The sequence below is a fragment of the Maylandia zebra genome, linkage group LG12 (assembly GCF_041146795.1).
Source record: "Maylandia zebra isolate NMK-2024a linkage group LG12, Mzebra_GT3a, whole genome shotgun sequence".
In the NCBI taxonomy this organism is placed as follows: Eukaryota; Metazoa; Chordata; class Actinopteri; order Cichliformes; family Cichlidae; genus Maylandia; species Maylandia zebra.
In genome coordinates, this window is record NC_135178.1 from 35,221,323 (window position 1) to 35,241,944 (window position 20,622).

At 40.7% G+C, this 20,622-nt stretch overlaps 2 protein-coding genes across 5 annotated transcripts in view; one reads left to right on the forward strand and one right to left on the reverse strand.

Moving 5' to 3' along the window:
* LOC101479161 (ral guanine nucleotide dissociation stimulator) overlaps positions 1-10,368 on the reverse strand; it is an 85,731-nt gene extending 75,363 nt beyond the window's left edge. Inside the window, exon 1 of the mRNA XM_004555709.5 lies at positions 10,242-10,368. Coding sequence (XP_004555766.1) covers positions 10,242-10,262 — 21 coding nt within the window. The 5' untranslated portion in view covers positions 10,263-10,368. The remainder of the gene's footprint in view (positions 1-10,241) is intronic.
* Positions 10,250-20,622, forward strand: ptgesl (prostaglandin E synthase 2-like). 4 transcript variants are annotated; one of them, XR_191301.6, is made up of 9 exons: positions 10,260-10,288; positions 13,308-13,716; positions 14,737-14,925; positions 15,327-15,382; positions 17,378-17,530; positions 17,866-18,066; positions 18,161-18,278; positions 19,592-19,828; positions 20,416-20,622. XR_191301.6 is itself a non-coding variant. In XM_076891186.1 (8 exons), exons 3-8 carry the CDS (start codon positions 14,860-14,862, stop codon positions 19,736-19,738), a joined length of 741 nt encoding a protein of 246 aa, XP_076747301.1. In that variant the 5' UTR covers positions 10,250-10,383; positions 13,471-13,716; positions 14,737-14,859; the 3' UTR covers positions 19,739-20,622. The 4 variants fall into 4 exon arrangements, 3 of the variants coding, with proteins under 3 accessions (XP_076747301.1, XP_004555760.2, XP_076747300.1); XM_076891186.1 differs by having other exon boundaries at positions 10,250-10,383; positions 13,471-13,716; positions 19,592-20,622; XM_004555703.6 differs by having other exon boundaries at positions 10,253-10,383; positions 19,592-20,622.

Here is a 20,622-nt window from a genome sequence, read left to right on the forward strand (position 1 = left end):
GCGGGTTACAAACAAAAAGAAGTAAAAGTAAAGTATTCAGTTTAAACTAGAGCGGAGCGGCTGAGATAAAACAAACCTTTTCAGGACATATTCTCAGAGTGTCTTTCATGTTTTTATTTGCTGTGTGTAGGTGCAGGTTTCCCCACAGCAGCAGGATTGATTCAGAGCCCACCGGGAACCATCTCGCCTCCAGCTGGACTCCGTATTGACATTCTGATATAATATCTTTGTCGTGTTTGCAGCCTGAACCTTAAGGCTTTAATGTGCTTCTGCAAAGACTCAAAATACCTCTTGTGAAAGTCGCTGTATGTAGGTCACACGGCTGTTACCCTAAATGGCTGAAATGCTGATAGAAAGGAAGCAAGTCTGCTTTGACGTGAAAAAACAGGGTTAGCGTTGTGAAGACACGTTTTGTTTCTGAAAGTCTTTCATTTTTTCTCATGCATTTTTTGTAGACCTATCACATGCATGTGATTCGGCAGATTATGGTATTCTGGTAGAAAAGATATGCTCAGCTGGCTTAGATCAACAGCACATTAAATGGTTTTATTCTTGTATTTCTGGTACAACTCAGACAGTAGTCTCCAAAGGTTTCACACCTCCTGCAGATGTTCCACAAGGATATTCTCCTGGTCCACTTTTATTCACCTACAAACTGCAGCCATCGAGCTACAGGCAGTTCTTTTTCTACACTTTAGAAAAAGAAATCAGGAGATGAACAACCAAACTTGGCGCACAGGTATATGTTAGGCCCCTGAAGGTTCTTATTTACATCAGAAATTATGATGTAATCATGGTGCCTAGCAGTCATAGCCAAGAGCCTAACGTATTATTTATATCAACAAAACTTCCGTCCATCCATTTTCTTCCACTTATTCTGGGTTTCTTCCAGGTCACAGGGGTGTATAAGTGCACATGGCACCAAGAAAACCCTAGACTGCGGGTCGATTTTCTAATCACTGGGAACGCCAGGCAGAGGCTCCCATTTCCGAGATCTTCAACTCCCACCTTCAGCAGAGCTTTAACAGCAGTCCGAGAGAGACTGGGGACACCGAGTCCAAATAAACCATGTTCAGCACCTCCATTGTTGAAGCTGCTGCACTGAGCTGCAGCCACAAGGTGCTCGGTGCCTTTCACCGTGCTAACGCCCAAACTAAATGGTTGACTCCGGTGGTGAATGGAACCATTAGGCAGAAAAAGGAGTCCAATCGGGCTTGGTTAACCTGTGGGACTTCGGAGGCAGCCGATAGGTCCTGACAGGCCAAGCGGAGCGCAGCTCGGGCAGTGGCTGGAGCAAAAATTCATGGGAGGAGTTTGGAGAGGCCACGGAAAAAGAATTTCAGACTGCTTCGAAGAGATTCTGGCAAACCATCAGGCGACACAGGAGGGAAAAGTGGTGCTCTACCTAAACTACACCGCACTGTGTATAGTGCAGGCAGAAAGAATACTTTACCACATCTGCTAAATGTATCACATCTCATGCATTTCAGAAAAATTCTAATCAGACATAAGTTTGTTCTAAACTCTGATAAGACTGAGTGCATGTTAAAATGATCCAGCCTATGGTTTATATTGTATGTTATATTCATAGTTACAAAAGTGAAACTGTTGACTCTTAAAGATATTTATGGTGGTGTTGTTTATATGGAAAAAAGCACTTGATTCTTTCTGTTACAGCGTACTGGTTTTATTTCAGTTCAGGGGTTTATTTCATTGAAGTATAAGTTTACATGTATCTGCAGTTATTCTTACACATGCTTATTTAAAACTGTGAACATGTATAATGTGTCTTTGTATTATTTGTCTGACTCTATATTATTGCACATCCTTTGTGCACAGGTCACTCTTGAAATAATAATCGCTGGTTTTGAGGAACTTGAAGAATTATAGCAGGGTCTACCTTATAGTATAAAGCATCCTTAGGCAACTGCTGTTGTGATTTGGCACTGTATAAATAAAACTGAATTGAATTGAGTAGAAAATTTGAATTGATTTAAAAAGTGCTGAATTCAATGATCCTCAACATGGAGATTTAAAAGTACAGCAGCCAGTAAAGATGAGGAACTGCCGCTGCTTTTTAAAAACACTATTAAGAAGTAAAAGAAGTAGCAAAGAAGCTGAAGGAAAAGAGAGCGAGAGGGCCTGAAACACCACTGGGAACTGCTTTCAGATGCAGAGACCGTCCCACGGATGAATACTGTAGGAGAGCGGTTGTCATGGAAACAGGGAGGCAAAGCTGGCTCTTCATAGGGCTATATAAGATAGACCCCCTCCTCCTCCTCCTCCTCCGTCTATAGATACACAGCCAGGACAGGAAGCCAGAGTGTAACCTGCAGCTCGGCTTCCTGCGGACTCAGACAAAGACAGGACGGGCGGTGCAGGTACACGAGAAGTCAGTTCATCCGAGACACGACTACAGGGTGCAAACCTGTTATTACGGCTAAACGCTGCTTTTAGACAAATGATTACAGATTACAGAACAACAACAACAGTACTTGTTCTGACTTCTTAACACGAGACTTTCAAGGAAAGATCAAAAGAAACATGTAAACAGGAAAATATAACCTTTATGTTTGTTTGTTTCTATTCTTTGCTCAGCAGACTGAGCAAAGAATAGAAACAAACAGAAATTATCTATTGAAAACTGGCCTGTAACCTAGTTTAAATCAAGAAGATCTTTAAGACCCTGTCAAGGACAGGGTAAATCTGGTCCTTCACACTTTTTAAACTGATCTAAATATAATTTTTTGCTCCTCACAACTTTCAACAACATTAATGGTAATAATCTGCAAATTAATAAAAATGTTTTAATCTTATCTGATTTTCTCTGAGCATAAAAAGAGGTCGTATCTATTTGATATGAGATCATTTTTGTTTTGTAAACATCAAATTTGTCATTTTGATGTTCGCATCCACAATCCAGAGGGTTAGGCTTATTGTGCTGCTGACAAGAAACAGGCTTCAGAAAGTCAATGAACTGAAAAGAGAACTACAGAACAATATGTGTCTTTGAAGCTAATTTCAAAATGATGGAGATGTAAAGACAAGTTTCACTTTTATGTGCAGGCAGTTTTATAGCTGAAGGTTTGGCTAAGATTATTTTAATGACACTAAACATTCACTTTTTTCATTTTTTTTTATTAAACCAACCCTTTCATATATTTTCTGTCATGCTATACTTATTTTTATAGAGCTATTCTAGTTTATTTAAGCTATTTCGTTTTAGGCTATATTCAATATTTTGGCTGCTGGGATAAATAAACATTGTTTTAAGTTAATGAGGAGGTTTGGGCAATGTGCTCATCCTATGAGATACATAAAGGATATAGCCATCATAACATGCTTCAGAAAAAATGATTAGGTATTTTACGCTCACTCTTTCTCTGTCAGACAGAGCTGAACTGTAAAAAAGCGATCTACATACCTACCCTCACCTATAGTCACGAGCTTTCTCCTAAGGGTGGCTGGCTTCTCCCTTAGAGACAGGCTGAGGAGTTCAGTCATTTGATAGGAGTACAGACTAGAACTGCTACTCCTCCACATCAAAAGGAGCCAGTTAAGGTGGTTCGGGCATCTGACACGATGCCTCCTGGGTGAAGTGTTCTGGACACGTTCTAGCAAGAGGAGGCCCGGGCCAGATCCAGGACATGCTAGAGAGATTTTATCTCTCAGCTGGCCTGGGATGCCTGGGTGTTTCCCCGGCAAAGCTCGAGGAGAAGGCTAGGCTGGGGAGAGAGAAGGAGAGATCTGGGCTTCTATGCTTAGATAGATGAGCAGATAAGCGTGAGAAAATGGACTGATGGATAGATGGACAGGATGGTTGGAAGTTATGGAAGGCAAAAAGAATGTGTGGCAGGTGATTTCACTTAGAAAACACAAGAACCAATCAGTAATGAGAAAAAGATGTCAGGAGGTGGAAAAGGAAAGGGGTGAATCTTATGTGTTCAACTTCCTGCACAACTATGACACTGTCATATTTAGGCTGCAAAGAACTTGTAAACATATCTTCAAGGTCAAAAATTAAAATTCATTATTTTGCTTTTACGTCAGGATTTATTTGCTTTTACAAAATGTTCCATTCCACCCCTTAACTGTCACATCAGGCTTGTGAAACAGGTGGTTGTGAGTTGGCTCCATGGTAGAACTGTGATCAAATATATTCCTTTGGTTAACTAAATGTTATAAAAGTTAATTTAACTTTTTAGGGGGTAATGGTTTAGAGCTTTATGTAAATCAAACTGTACTTGAAAAGGCATTAAATATGAGTCATTTGAATGATGTCTTCCTATGATGAAGAGAGAGAGGTGCTAAAAGGAAAGCAGAACATTAGATCAGAATGACTTTAAGGTTTTCAGGCTCATGTGCAGACCGGTGCTCTGATACATATGAAATACATGAAAGGTTTAAAAAAATATTTTGTACAGTTGTGAGACAAACATTTAAGTACTTATGTAAAAGTTGGAATCGTGCAAAGGTTTTAGCATTAAAATGTACTAAAAATACTTGAACATACTCATAATGCAGAATCATATTCATAATATTATTGGATTAGAATCATTGATTCACTCCTTGGTATATAACTTAAATCTGATTGCTGGAGACAGCTTACACTGCTCATTTAATGCTTTGCAGATTTATCTATAATATAACAGCATCATATATTGGCAGGTTTATTTCTGCAGAGTGGCATGGAGTGCAAAGTACAAAACCTGCATCCAAATTATAATGGGGTAGAAGAAGAAAGTAGTATAAGGATAGGCACCGAATGCAATGGCAATCCAACCAATCACAGCTTTGAGTTCCTTTTTTGGGAGCAATCAGGCTGAAGTAACAAATAATTCTTATTCTTAATGTCAGCAGCCTGATTACACATTGAAATAAGAGTTTAAGGTTACTGAAATACCCAGTTTGTTCTTAGTCTTTTGGAAAACACAGCAGGAAGGCGACGCCGGTTGTGCAGGACAGAACGAGGATTTCACTCATAATTGTAGGGCTGTGCGATATGACCGACATAAGACATCTATCGTCCCGATAACGATATAAATTACAAAATCTTAACATTTTCTGTAAATTCTGTGAATCTCGGGCAGCTCGACTTACGTGAAGTGTTTCCAGCTGGGCGTCGAGTAGCTGGAGTCGAGTGTTTTAACCGATGCATGAAGCTATACATTTTTAGACATAAGTTGTAACAGCCGCCGTTTTCTTTGTGAGTATTTATTACACGGCGTGCTGCGGGGAAAAACCTGTTCTAACGTTTGAGTCTAAGGTTTATTTTTAGGCACCTGACGCCTCTTTTTTGTTTCTCATCCGTAAGTACTCTGCATACTTTTTCACGTGATTCAGTTTATTTTGAAAAGTCTCAACAGGATCTTGAGCTTTATTGTGAAAGGTTTATGTGGAAAATAAACAAGCGGACACGCGATGGTGTTACCGTCGTTGTTGCTAACGACAATGCATAAAAACAGGCGCTTGTCTGTCGGTAGTGTGGTTATATAAAATATAAGAGAAAGACAGAACTTTAAGAAATGAATATAGCCACTACAGCGACCATCAAAAGTGTAAAAATAATATTGCCGTAAACAGTTTATTTTGCGACGCCACAAAACAAACGATATATCGAACAGCCCTACATAATTGTGACTTAAAGTAGATCCGTGCCAACTGTAAACTGTATGTGTGACCATGTGCACAAATAGAAAGTTGACTTTTTCTCTAAGAGTGTAGCCTTGTACACTTCAGAGCTCATCCTGCTACTTTTTTCGGCAGTCACATGATCAACAAACACCAGTGACCCAGTTCCTCTGACACATACATGCCCATGCAATAACAATCCCTCCTCTGAGTTTGACAGATGATGTGATATGCTTCATATCATGAGCTGTTTCTCTCCTTCTCCCTGCTTTACTCCTCCCATCATTCTGGTCCAAGTTCATATTAGCTTCTTCTGTCCAAAGAGGAAGGAACTGGCTTTTTAGCAGGATTTTTGAAATGAAGCCTAAAGCCAAAATGACTAAATAAGTTCAAGGAGCCTCTATGATACTTGGATGATAAACCATGGAAGTAATTCTGTAATAATTCTCATGCACTTTAAATGCATGTCTTCAGCTGTTTTTCATGAGCAGGACAGTTTCTGGAATCTTTCTGTTGGGCTTACTTTGTTTCTTTCAGCCTCCTTCACTTGCATCAGCGTCTCTTTTGACCTCATACTAAGAGTTCCAGTGAAAAGACACCATTTACTCATTGCTGTCATGCAACAACAGTAAAGCTCATTAGTCAACGATGTCCACTTACTTTTGAACCTCAGAAAATGGGGGGTGGTGTATAAAATGCCTGCCTAACAAAGTTAATGCAATACCTTTTTACCCTCCCTGAATTAAAGCGGAAAGTCAGTACTTCCACTATGGAGGTGTATGGAGGAAAAACTACAAAAAAAGAAGTGTCACCGTTCAAAAACTCATGGCTCTAACTGTATACAGATAGGAAAGAAAATACTAAAAATATAATCTATCTATCACATATGATTCCTAAGAGCAGAGACAGGCATACAAAGAAATTTCCGGACTCTTCTGCCTGTTCTGTATCCTGAAATCATCTTGTTTCTGGCCTGCAGAGTCTCTGGATGGAAAAATTTGCCTTCACTCAGCATGAACACGCCTGCAAATGATTACAGTGTCTACACACTCAAATCTAATCCTGTCACAAACGTGGACAAATGTTGGCAGCCCTGACACAAAAATTCGAGCTGTTTGCTGACCGAACAAAAACAGAGTGGGGCAAAACAAGTGTCATCAACGAGTGGAAATGTTACACAGCTCCTGCACTTTGCAACACTATTCATACACTTTGCCCAGCAGTGCAAAAAGGCTTCTTCAGAAAAGAGATTTCAAGGACAAGCCCTTCCTCTACATAAATGAAAAAAAGGAGAAAAGAAAAGAAAAACCCCGAGGACTAAAAACTGGAGAAAAAAAGTCTGATTCTTGTCACATTCCATCAGACAAAGAAGTCCGATATGCTTGGAGTGAAGTCAAGCTCAAGAATGGAGTGGTTTGTGCAGAAAATGGAGCGACAGAGAGGCTTACAGCTTTATCTGCGATTCCTACAATAGTACAAAAAAACCAAAACTGGGAGTGCAAATAAATGTTTCAGAAGCAGATAAACATCAATAATACCAGCAGCAGGAAGCAGGATTTACATGGAGGAGACAAAGAAGAATAAGGGTGTTTACAGTAAAATCCAGGCAGTGAGAGCTGAGGGTTAAACGCAGCCTTTGAACGGAGGCGGTGGGAAGCCTCACATCCATCCTGCTCGCCTCGCAGACAAAGCTCAGCAGTGACCTTTGACACAGATTCATCGGGTTTACTTGATGATTTCTAGCATGGAAAAATTATAGAAACAACACAGTGAGGCTGTAACCCTGTCTTACAGTTATGAGCTGGGACTTTTAATAGAAAAGACAAGAAAATACCATGACAGCATCAAATCACAGCAACCTCTCCCACTAAAAGAGAGGCCTTTTCTTTTAGTTAAATCAGCGGGAAGCTGCAAAATATATTTAATCCTGATAATGAACATGACACGGCTTATTGAGACTAATTAAGATTCTGAAAACAGTGCTTCTAACTATAATTAATGGAAACACCGACACAAGTCCAAACAGGCTTGCAATCAACTTGCCCAACATATTCTTTTTAGCTAGACTTTAGGCCAAAGTTTATATCGAACTCTGGGCCTCTCTGAGCTGACTGGTTGTAACTGACTGACTTTTATACCATTATTAGAATCATAAAATATTTTTACAAAAAGTAACACAAACACCTGCATACAATTCAGATTTTCCAGCTCACGCCTTTAGACACCAGGAGAGTAAACACTGCAAAAACAAAATTAATCAACAGGAACAATTTAAGGAAACTGATTAACTTCCCACTGAGTGACTGAAAGAATTAAAATCAGACACACCTCCTCACATCTCTGACGGTAAGATGTAACATTAACGCTCTGTTTATGGAAGCAAACAAGAGGAAGTAACTCCACCAACATCCCGTCAACACCACCTCCTGCCCTCCGTTCTTGGACAGATAAGATTATGAGTTCTATTGGTTGAAGGACATTTCCTGAAGCAAGTACCAAGAGGCAACAACAAGCAGAAAACTATCACTAAAAATAACTCATACTTCAGTTTATAAGCCTAGGAGACAAACAAGCATCTGCCTACTAGTTTTAAAAACTGTTCAGTGAAATTTTTGGCCAATAATGTAACCATAGACACGTCTTTATTAGGATTTCTTATTTGCCACTTACATTTTAAGTGAATTTACTGAGGTATGTTCGGTTTTTATCCATTTTCCAACTTTAAACCTTCAATATCTAATTAATCTATTTGTCAGTTTGTTTGAAAAACTGTTAAAAAAATAGGACAGTTATTTATTTATTTTTTGGTTGTTTATTTTTTTTTTTTTTACTGGAGATAAACATAGTGGTGAAAAAATATTGGTTGAATTGGTATTTTATAACAATTTTATCCATCCAGGACTTCATTCAATTCATACCTAACATTGTACAATAACAATTTATTTTTCCATGTAACAAAAGTTAATGTAACAAAATAAAAAAGACAAATGGCGGCATCAGGAGCGGATGCCTGACAAACTGTTATTTTAAATGTTGGTATTGGCCAAAAAATTCCCATTACAGCACGAGGGCTTGTTTGTTTACCTGGAACAAGAGCGAACATAAATAACACAAAAAAAAGAAAGAAAAAATACATTGGTATCGCCACGAGCTTAATAAAATATCTGCACAGAAATCACAATCAGCGCATCCCAAATATTTTATAATGAAGATTTATTTGTTCTCCCAGGCACATGGGAGGGAATAAAAAACAAGAAAACAAAGAAAAAAACATCAGATATTATTTATTAGAATTGACCTGTTTAACAAGCAGTGACTTCCTAAAATTTTATAAGATTTGTTCCATAGAACAGAGGTGAATGTAAATATTAATAAAAAAATGAAAAGAAAATGTTGGCATCACAACTAGATATACTTTGGATTATTATTTTTGCCTGTTGGTATCTGCCAGAATTTCACAATTTGGTGCATCCCTAATAGTTTATAATTAATTTGCCTCCCAGAAACAAGGGTAACCCTGAATATCAACAAAACCAAAAGGGACTGAAAAAAATATCGGCATCAGAACCCGATATCTGTCAAAAAACATTGGTATTCATCTATGATTCCACAGTTGGTGAATCCCTAATCCTACTATAATGATTGTAAGATATGTGGTATATGTGTCTTAAGTGCCAGGTGGGCCAATCTGAACAAAACTTGGCACATATATAATATATATATCAAATATTAACATGTGTTTTTTTTTTTTAAATGTTTTTATATTTTGATTTGTCTTCTACATTATGTTCACCATCCCCCTGCAAATGCAACATTACATACACCGTTTGTATTTTTTTTCCAAGTGTCAGGTTCAACATACTTAACTCATTCACTGCCATTGACGTCTATAGCCGTCAATTGCAGTGAATGAGTCAATGGGTTTAACTCATTCACTGCCAATGGCTGGCAGTGAATGAGTTAACATGGACCTAATTTAACAATAACAAAATTTTGTATCTGTGAAGAAATTCCATTTCAGTTGGGTAGGTGAGATGTTTAGAATTTTTCATACCATAATTACTGATGACTCGAACAAATAATATAGTACAGATCTATTCTTTCCAGTCACGCAAGTGGGAATTAATAACAACAAACAAACAAACAAATAAATAAATAAATGATTGGGGGGATCAGATTTAGGTCCTAATTATTTTACAAAATGTCTTTATTGACCTAAAATTTCAAAATCGTGCAACCCTAGCTTCACAACATTGATAATGTCTTGTCGATTTAATCCCCCCAAAATCAAAAACACATTTAATTATTGTAAATGCTATGTCTTACATCTTTATATACAGTCTATGGCTTAAAGAGCAGCAGGAGAGAGAGTGGCAGAGAGAGGCAGACTTTAAGCCGGGGAGAAAGAGAGAGGGGGGGGATTATTATCATTAAAAATGTGCTGATCACCTGCATAAATTCGCCTTTACAGCCCGTTACTTCTATCAGATCACAGCTGTGGCAGGGGTGCAGCACGCGCCCCATGTAGCCTAATTACGATACGCAAATGAGCTCAGGTGTGCATTTAAATACGAACCCGCTGACTTCACGGCTCTGTGCTGATTTCTTACCTGTTTTTCCAGCATGATCATTCTCTCAGTATCATGACCTTCATGGAGTGAGTATCCATGCGAGTTCTGCTTCAGCGCTAGACACACTCCTCCTCAGCCAGCATCTCCACGGACGAGCGAGAAAAATGTAAAAAAATAAAAGGTACTAATGGCTAACTGGCGTTACCCTTTGGAGGTTAGGAGACCCCTGCGATGTTTTATCCTTGAGATAAATGTCCTCGGTGACTTCAGCATGTCTTCGCAAGAATAAAAAAAAAGGCGGGGGGGCATTAAAGGAGTGTTTATTCATGGAGGAAAACACATCGGTCAGTGAGCAGGGAGGGGAAAACGGGCAGCTAACGTTAGCGTGCTAGCGTTAGCCGGCTATGATCAGATTTTTATTTGTCTCCTCGTGCCTTCATCCCAGTCACGCTCCAAAAACCGCACGGGGACGGTGTCCTCCAGCTCAGGCGCTCCCGAGCGAATCCCTGCCGCCGTTACTCGACGGCGGCATCCCAGCGGAGCGAAGAGTCCGAGCGGAGAAGGATGCGATGTGGCTCGACCAGTGAAAATGGATGATGCTGGTAGTACTGCTGCCGCTGCTGGCTGAGGGGGATTCTCCGCTTTCAGCAGGGCAGCAGGACGGTCCTCTGCTGCTGCTGCTGCTGCTGCTGCTGCGATCACAGAGAAAGTCGGAAAAACGACGCTCCTGAATGCACCACACGTAGACCGACGCATCCAGGGCAAAACAGGCGCTCCTGAACACACCTCAATTCAATTCAGTGCAATTCAGTTCAATTATGTAAATATTTTGCATTTAAAACACATTTATCAATTATTTAAAATAAAACAAAACTAACAACGACGATCTAAACACAAAGCCGTGTAAAACCTATGGCACGAGGGCCGGAAATAGCCCTTTAAAGGGGCAAACTTGGCCAGTGGATGTCTGTGTTAAAACTGCAGAGAAGTCGTCAGAAGTCCAATATTATTTACTGTTCAGTTCAATTTAATTTATGTGATATCCCACATAATTCCACAGGTCTGGAAATATATATACTTAATTTATTCCAAAAGTTGAGAAAAATCCTGTCATAAAGCAGCTACAACACACACAAAAAACAAAAACATTCAGCTCAGTAAAACAAAGGTGAATGAGGAATAATGTGAATATTAGCAAAACAAAATAAAAAGACAAAAAGGTATCTCTTTGCTATTGTTATTCAGTATCAGTTTTAGATCATTTTGCATCTATTTGTGTCTGTTTTATGTTTTATGTCTGTTTTATGTTCTTTATGGTTGCCATCCTTCCAGACCATCTCCGAGACAAGCTTTCCCAGATGAATGTGCCTGATCCCATCTGCCGGTGGATCACTGACTTCCTGACGGACAGGAAGCAGCATGTGAGGCTGGGAAAGAATGTCTCGGACTCCCGGACCATCAGCACCGGCTCCCCTCAGGGCTGTGTTCTTTCTCCTCTGCTCTTCTCCCTGTACACCAACTGCTGCACCTCCACCCACCAGTCTGTCAAGCTAATCAAGTTTGCAGATGACACCACCGTTATTGGACTCATCTCGGACGGGGACGAGTCTGCCTACAGGAGGGAGGTTGAACGTCTGGTGTCCTGGTGCAGCCACAACAACCTGGTGCTGAATGCCCAGAAGACAGTGGAGATTATTGTGGACTTCAGGAAGCACACAGCCCCACTCCCCCCCATCATCCTGACTGACACCCCAATCACCTCTGTGGACTCATTCCGCTTCCTGGGTACCACCATCACCCAGGACCTGAAGTGGGAGCCCACCATCACCTCCGTCATCAAGAAAGCCCAGCAGAGGATGTACTTCCTGAGGCAGCTGAAGAAATTCAACCTGCCAACACGGACGATGATGCAATTCTACACTGCAATCATCGAGTCCATCCTCACCTCCTCCATCACCGTGTGGTACGCTGGAGCCACTATCAGGGACAAACAGAGACTGCAGCGTGTTGTGCGCTCTGCTGAGAAGGTGATTGGCTGCAGACTCCCATCTTTGCAGGACCTGTACACCTCCAGGACATTGCGGCGTGCAGCTCGGATCTCAGCTGACCCTTCTCACCCTGGATACAGTCTGTTTGACCTGCTCCCCTCAGGCAGGAGGCTCCGGTCCATTCGCACCAGAACCTCTCGCCACAAGAACAGTTTCTTCCCCTCTGCTGTGGGACACATGAACAATAACCATATGACTGTCCCCGCCACTAACACATGACCCTACGCTGTGTTCACTGCATCATTCCATGTTTGGCACTGATCACCACCTGCACTCATGTACATATCTTTCTACGTAGCACTCTTAATTCTTATTCTCATGTATATATCTCATGTATATCTCATGCACATATCTTTCTACGTAGCACTTTTAATTCTTATTCCTACTTTTATTTTTTCATGTCTATTTTAGTGTTATTTATGACACCATGTTTGCACTGAAGCACCGCAGCAATTTCCTAATGTTGTAAACCTGCTCAACATTTGGCAATAAACCCCATTCTGATTCTGATTCTGATTCTGATTCTTTTACAATTTAATTATTGTTTCCATCTTTGCAGTGACTCTTAGTCTCCACTTGGTTATTTTTAGCATCTCTTTATGGCGGTTTCGCATCCTGTTGTTTTCCATGTAGTTGTAATTTGCAGGTCTTTGTAGTCCTCTGAGGTCTGTGATGATGTCATGTTTGCATCTCTTGGTTTTACATCTGTATCTGTCTCCATCTCACCCTATCCCTATTCCCAGCATCTTCTTCTGCGTGCCCTCTGCACTACACCCATGAACCTCCTCTGGGGTGTTCCTCTTTTTCTCCTGTCTTACAGCTCCACATTTAACATCATTTATCTAGTAAAGTTACCATCTTTCATCTGCACATGTCCAAACCATCTCAACCTGACCTCTCTAACTTTATCTGCTTGTTTGTTTGTTTTTGTCTCTTTACAGTTATTTTATATCTCTTTGTGGTGATTTTGCCTTTCTCTGTTCATCATTTAGCGGTTTTGCATCTATTTGATGTCTTTTTACCCCCTTGGTTCCCTTTTCATTGCACCTTTTCTCAGGTTTTGCCTTTGCGCGCCACTGGGGGCGGCACACACCCTGACAGGCTCAGCTCAGGGCGCCCAAACCCTATCCCTCGTGGTGCATTCTGGGACTTTATGTAAAGCCAACATGGCAGCCTCCTGCGCCAGAACACTCACTAAGGTCGGCTTGTCTTTTCTGGAGTCTCCAGCAGCCCGTCGGTCCGGCCCCTTCTCCTACCTGCTGGGGAATGTGGGCGCGCACGGATCCAGGAGGGCGTACGGCACCGGCGGAGCGGGGTTCCGGTCCAAACTGCTCTCCGGTGTGCGCCAAGGGGGAGGCAGGGTGCTGGGCTGCGCCTTCCTGCTGGGTGGAGGTTTGGGTTTATATCAGACTGTGAAGCTGTCCGTCCAGCAGCACCTGGCCAAGGAGGAGAGGAAGGTCAGTGAGGTAAGTGGGTGTCTTTGATCATCACCGTCTGCCTGCAGTAAGCTCACCTGCCTGAGGTGTGTGCAGCCCGGGTCACTTGTCAGACCCCAGCGGCTGCGGACATCTGCCACTTCTTCTGAATACTGCCTTTTATTGTGTTTCTACTGGAGTAGAAACACAATAAAAGCTTTCAAAATGCGCTGTTGTTTAGTTTTAAAATTAAGTTTACAGATTTGTCTGTAACGTTTTGCTTTTACTGGATCTGCTCTGTATGAACTACAGGCGGTCTGCTTTACGGTGTGTTAGTGGCTGGAGAAATGCTGTGGATCACTGCTGTCTGTGTGTCTGCAAACGTTTCCAAACTCTGGGCCTGGATCCCCTTTATCTGTACGTGCACAGCTGTAATAGCCATCAGCAATAAACCTTTGCAGTCACTGTGCTTCACAAACGTTTGCTCTTGAAGCCTTGAGGTGTTCTTGCACATGGTTATATTTATATATATATATATATATATATTAGTGTCGCAGAATTGTGCACCTCACCCTCCTTTCTTTCCCACACACCTGCACTGAGTAGGAGACGCTCTGTATCTCATTGTACATGTGTATAGTGACAATAAAAGGTATTCTATTCTATTCACCCACCTGCAATGTGTTGCAGGTTTAACTTAGCATTTATAAGCAGTATTATCACCTTATCAAGCACCACTAGCTTTGCATAATTCACAGTTCATAATAATCCTTATCTCATACTTGTCTCTCATGCTCCCCCTCAGTAGCTATATTCAGGTCCTGCCTCTTTAAACACCTCCTGCCCCACACCCCTTATTAAAAGCCCACTTTCTTTTGATTGGCCAGCTTCCATTAGCCTGTTGTGGAGTAGTATTAGTTCTTTCAGATCCATAGACAGTATAAAAGATGGACAGAAAAATAAGCTTGCATTCTTTTTAGCAGCCCTTTGCCAAGCTGGGGGTGGCAGCTCTTAAGTGTCCACATACTTTAGCCTCATAGCGCTCTCCTTTCCTCTGCTGCCTCCTTCCAGGCTCCAGGAGGCAGTCTGAAGCTGACCCTGTACCAGTACAAGACCTGCCCGTTTTGCAGCAAGGTGCGAGCCTTCCTGGACTACCACGGGCTGCCGTATGAGATCGTGGAGGTGAACCCGGTGATGAGGAAGGAGATTAAGTGGTCTACCTACAGAAAGGTGCCCATCCTGATGGTGGATGGTGAGGTGGTAAGACATTTGATGTCATCTTAAATCTTTGAGAGGGGGGAGGGGGGGCACTGTTGAGAGAACAAAGTTAAGACTTGTTATGTTTTTGTCAAACATTCAGACAGATTTTAATTTCTGGCATGCCTTCATAACCCTCACTCACCACAATTTATATATTTTATATTATTTTAAGGATATTGTCTTAAAATCCCAACACTAAGAGCAGTCTGAGGACTGGGCTTCTGGCTCACAGGAGTCACTTACTCACAGAATTTGTATGACAGAAAATAAAGAAAAGCATGTCCGCAAAAAAAAGAAGAGAAACCTTTGTCCAGTCTCTAATTAAGTACCTAAAAAATGTGCCGGTTTTTCCTGTGAAACCCTTCATGTCCTGCTCTATTTCCTTTTTTTTAAATCTGCAGCAACTGAATGACTCGTCTGTCATCATCAGCTCGCTCAAGACCTATTTAGTCAACAAGTAAGTTGTGACTTCCTTCACTTGTTATTTCATGAGGAATTTTGTTTAGATTTTCTGTTAATCACTTCGAATAAAGCTCTGAGAAATAATTTGATAGTGTAAAATCTATAAAATCTCAGGTGGGAAACTCTGTGGTTCAAATACATCCCACCCTGATCAGAGCATTAAAACTAAAATGCAGAAAAAACTATTTTAAAAGTCTTGTTATTAAAAAATGTTATTATAATGTTATTATTGTACTTGATGTATGTGAAGTTTATTTCTATATTTTACTGAGAAAATATTAGAATTTAGAAAATATGCTGATTGTTATTCGACTAGTTAAATCCTTGGTCTTGTGTTCTGAGGGCAGGGTTTCTTATTTTGGTTTCCAAAGAAGTAACAATGCAATACATTTAAATAAACCTCACAGTTTGGATGCTTGGGTTAATATTTTAAGAAAAACATTTGTAAAATTTCTGTGGGGGGGTTAAGTGACCCACTGCAGCAAGTGTGTTGTTATTTAATACTAATTGTAAAAACATAATTTAATGTTTCATTCTTACTTCCTTTGGTGTGGAATACACTTGGATGTGATTAGGGCTGCTCGATTATGGCAAAAATGATAATCACGATTATTTTCACTGAAATTGAGATCACGATTATTTGACGATATTTATTTAACCCTTTAAGACCTACTATAGAACCAAGTCCACCAGAGCTTATATTATATTTTTACATGCTGTAGTGCCATTTGTGGGAGCATTTCAAGTTGCTATACATCAATACAACTGTTATAGCCCATATTTTAATAATATGTATGCATTAAGTCCATAGTAATTACATAAATTGCAAAAAAGTGCAATAAACTACAAAAAAAATTGAAAATCGCTTTTGTTTTGTTTACATATATTTCTACTTGGAGAAATTTAAGAGGTTTATCCCTCAAAACTTTAAATACAATAAAGTTGCAAAAAATAGTTTACAACAACAGGAAATTTATTTTGAGTGTCTTCATAGTTTTATTTTGGAGATACAGCAATTTTTATATACTGCAGGAAAAACAAAAAACAATCCTATGATGCAAATTTGCAAAGAAAACAGCAGGTGCATCATTTCATTGTGGGAAGTGTTACGAACAGCTGATAGGAACGGCAAAGCGTGTTTCTGGAATATTATGTTTTTGTTCCTGCAAGCGCTTTTTATGCAATTTTTGCAAAGCTATATGTGGAACGAAACCGTGACCGAGGACAAGCTGATGGCATAAGATGTAAGTACAACTCCTCCGGTTTCATATGCAAAACAAATTATTGCGCTAGCTTACACGGTTCAGGTTCTACAGGGATTTAACAGTAGTTACGCAAAACGGAGCGTGCTGCTCTGACCGGCTTTAAAGGGTTAACAATGACTTTAAAAAAATAATATAAAATAGTGTGCAACACCACTGAAGTTTTTTTCTTTTAAACTCTCTTTTCAACCAACGGCAGTCACTCTCCAAATAACTTCTGCTTAGCTTTCCGAGCTTCCCTCGGGTCCTCTTAATCAGCGGTCTCCAACCTTTTTTGCGCCACGGACCGGTTTATGCCCGACAATATTTTCACGGACCGGCCTTTAAGGTGTCGCAGATAAATGAGGGAGGGGCTAATAATCGGCTCAGTCATTTTTAATGATCGTTGAAAGCCCAGATCGTAATCGTGATTAAAATTCGATTAATTGAGCAGCCCTAGATGTGATTTTTATCCAGCTCAGTGTTCTTGTCTTGAAATGGCATCAGTAAGCCAGTGTGGCCACAAGAGGAACTGCAGTTCCTCTTGTGGCCACATGAGGCTGGATCCAAAAGTGAGCACGTCACTATAGATGCCCCGTGTTAAATGGTCAAACTGTACACTAGAAATATATTGTCAAAAAATAGAGTGGATAGTTTCTCTCTTCATAACAGTTCTTAGTGGGGCTCATCCACCTGGATAAATGAGTTGGAGGCATCAAAAAATCTTTACCTTTGGGGTTTTTTTGCAGGAAGAAGAGCATGTCCGACATCCTTCGCTGCTACCCGGAGATGAAGTCAGTGAATGACAGGGGGAAGGAGGTGATCGAGTACAACAACAAGTACTGGCTGATGCTGAGCGAGGGCGAGACCGTCGCAGTTTACCCACAGAAGGAAATGCAGAAGTAAGCCAAGCCCTGTTTCTCACACGCAATTATTAGCGGACTCTTATTTTGAAAGGTAGCACGTGGGTGTAACCCAAAGACTGTGGAGCATTATTGCTCTCAGGCTTGTGATTGGTCAGCTGATATGAAGCCTCTACTTTTAGCAATGGGAGATTTCTGTTTTCATCATTCTAATGAAGATCTGTGTGATGAGCATCTGTTGGAAGGAAAAATCTTAAATCTGCATGAAAATGTGGTGGTGGTGGAGTTTTCTGCAAACTAAAGTCATGTGGTCCGCATCAGACCGCGACTCCATCTTTTCTGTGGATCGTAAATGTTTTCTGCTCTGATTTCAGAGAGGAGATGAAGTGGCGTCAGTGGGCTGACGACTGGCTCGTACACCTCATATCTCCCAACGTGTACCGAACCACCAACGAGGCCCTGGCCTCCTTCGACTATATCGTACGTGAGGGCAAGTTTGGTACTTTTGAAGGCTTCTTCGCCAAATATGTTGGTGCTGCGGCCATGTTTGTCATCTCCAAAAGGCTGAAAAGTCGGTATGTGGTGTTAGATAACAGGCTATCGCGTTTCTGGTAATTTTAAGGTTTTTGGGGACGTGAGGTATTAATTTTCACTCCTTTGACCCAACAGACACAATCTCCAGGACGACGTCAGGGAGGATCTCTACAAGGCTGTCAACGACTGGGTGGCAGCCATTGGCAAGAATAGGAAGTTCATGGGTGGAGATCAGCCCAACCTGGCAGACCTGGTGAGGAAACGCAGCTTAGGTCCAGCTCAGGCTTGGTCCAGGGTCCAACTTAGGCTTGTTACTAATTTAATGTACGTAAATTAGCCTGATTAAAGCTTCACCACAGACTGATAGAGATAGAAAGAGGTAGTTTTCAGGTCTGAAAAGTGAAGCCAGTGTTGAAGCAACTTAAACCTGTTTTCTGTAATGGTCAGCAGGTGCTTGAATAATACATCTTGTTCTGCAGATGTTTTAGAAAACACGCACTGATGGCCTCAAATACAAATTTTAGATCTAGATTACTAATATTTTGTCCATGTGCCTGTTCGTTGTGTATCTCCAGCTGTTGATTTGCTCCACCTCACTTAAACTCGGCAGGTGTGATGCTGACGAGCTGAATAAGTGCTGTAACAAGTTTAATGTTGTGTGGATGAGCTGTTCTCATCTTATTTTGGCTAAAAGTTGGTTTCTGTTATCAGCGTTTCCCCTGCGGTGACTACTCCTGCTACACGCTGATCCATGTTGGTTTGATTGACATTGTGAGGACATTCAATCCCATTATTGCCCTCTCAAGCCTCTTACCACTAAGCTAACCCTTAACATAACTTTAAAACGAAGTCTTAACCCCCAGAAGCGAGAGCTCGCCACAGTGTGTGATGTGTTTGCAGACCATCTATAAAGGACAGTTACAAAAATAACTTGGTTACACTCCCCCAGATGGAGGCGCTGCATTGGTGCCCAGTTTGTTCTACGTTTACAAAAAATGTGTGTACTTTCCTTTAAACATCTGTAGTTCAAAAGGATCATTTTCTTGCTGGTGTTCACATCAATGTGAGTGCCATCAAGAAAGTTACTCTTTGTATTTGTGCTTGTTTTAAAGCATAATGTTTATTGTTACTGTAAAAGTAACACTTTAATTACACAATTTTAGTATTTTTATTTTAGTTACTTTATGTAACAAAACCAGGCAGATAGCACTGGATGGAACACTTTACTGTGTGACTGACAACCATTAGCCAATGAGCATGTAGATCTACCTCACAATTCTAACATCCAATTTAAAAACACGACAAAATGGCTTCACTTTATCCATCCTTAGTATACAGTCCATTATATCCACTCCTTTATGACATCACAGAGATCCAAGAGCAGAAAAAACCCCTGAAATACGGCATTTCGACCAGTCCCTGAGCTTTTGGCTCACAGGGATTGCCTAATTATTTGAAACTCTGGTCATGTTTCATACAAGCAGCCACAATTTTAACAGTGAGTAAACTTTAGGAAAAAAGTTATTTTTAATCTTCAGGCTTTGCACCTGTGCTCTTCTGTTACAGTCAGTGTTTGGAGTCCTGAGGGTGATGGAGGGCCTGCAGGCATTTGATGACATGATGGCGAACACCAAAGTGAAATATTGGTACAGACGCATGGAGAGCGCCACGCTCAACCACGAGGGTCTTAACGCTGAGCCTTATAAACACTGAACAGTAAAAGCTCCTGAAGGACGGCAACCAGAAGACGACCACCGCCAGGTCTTGTAGTGGTCACTCAACTTCCTGAACCTGTTAATTCTTGTGAGTGGGTTTTTAATTGACTCCATCATTAACAGAGCTGCTTTTGTGGATCAAATCTGCTCGTTTAAAGGTCTGTCATTTTTACTGGCCTCTAGTGGTGAAATAGACGAACTGCAACAACAATATCACTGAAACACTTGATCTTGTTTTGTTATTTTTAAGGAACAGAAAAGTCACATCTTCAGAGTACGGTTAAAGGAGAAATCTGCACATATTCATGCAGCTAGTCTTCTTCATCCACATATTTTTGAATTACTTTAGGTTTTTTCCATTTTCATTCATCAGGCAGTCTACAGTGTGGCTATGAACAAAATTAAACTGATTTCCAGGTCGAGACTGGTGTGTGAAGGAAAGACGTGATTGTTCCCTACACTGGTTTGTCCTTTTGAACATAGGAATTTAGAAACTGGCTGTATAAATTATTTCTTGTAACACTGTTTATTTCTGAGCTAGAGTTTTACGCCTACTTATCTCACATGGGAAAATCTTGGAAATCAAAATCGTCTGTGCTCAGGACTGCAGAGTCTGAGGCTCGTTTCTGCAGCTTTGTGTGGAAAAACGGTTCATGTTCTCTGTATTTATTTCAGATGATTGTTCCTCTGATGCAGTGTCGGTCAAGCCATGACGAATCGATATGTTCTGCGACTGTTTGGGTAAAAAATGTACGAATAATCATCGAGCTGGCACCGAATGTGTTTAATATGCAATATTTCAGCCGCAGCTGAAGTAACTGTAATAAAAACGACTCCGTGTGCATAGATGTAAAAAGGTCAAATAAAAAAGGTAAACATGAA

Bases quoted from the DNA above. Each gene is read 5' to 3' on its own strand.
- ptgesl (XM_076891185.1), top strand. The intron at 13,717-14,736 runs GTAAGTGGGTGT...GCCTCCTTCCAG, and splicing joins AGGAGAGGAAGGTCAGTGAG to GCTCCAGGAGGCAGTCTGAA. The intron at 18,279-19,591 runs GTGAGGAAACGC...CTTCTGTTACAG, and splicing joins AGCCCAACCTGGCAGACCTG to TCAGTGTTTGGAGTCCTGAG.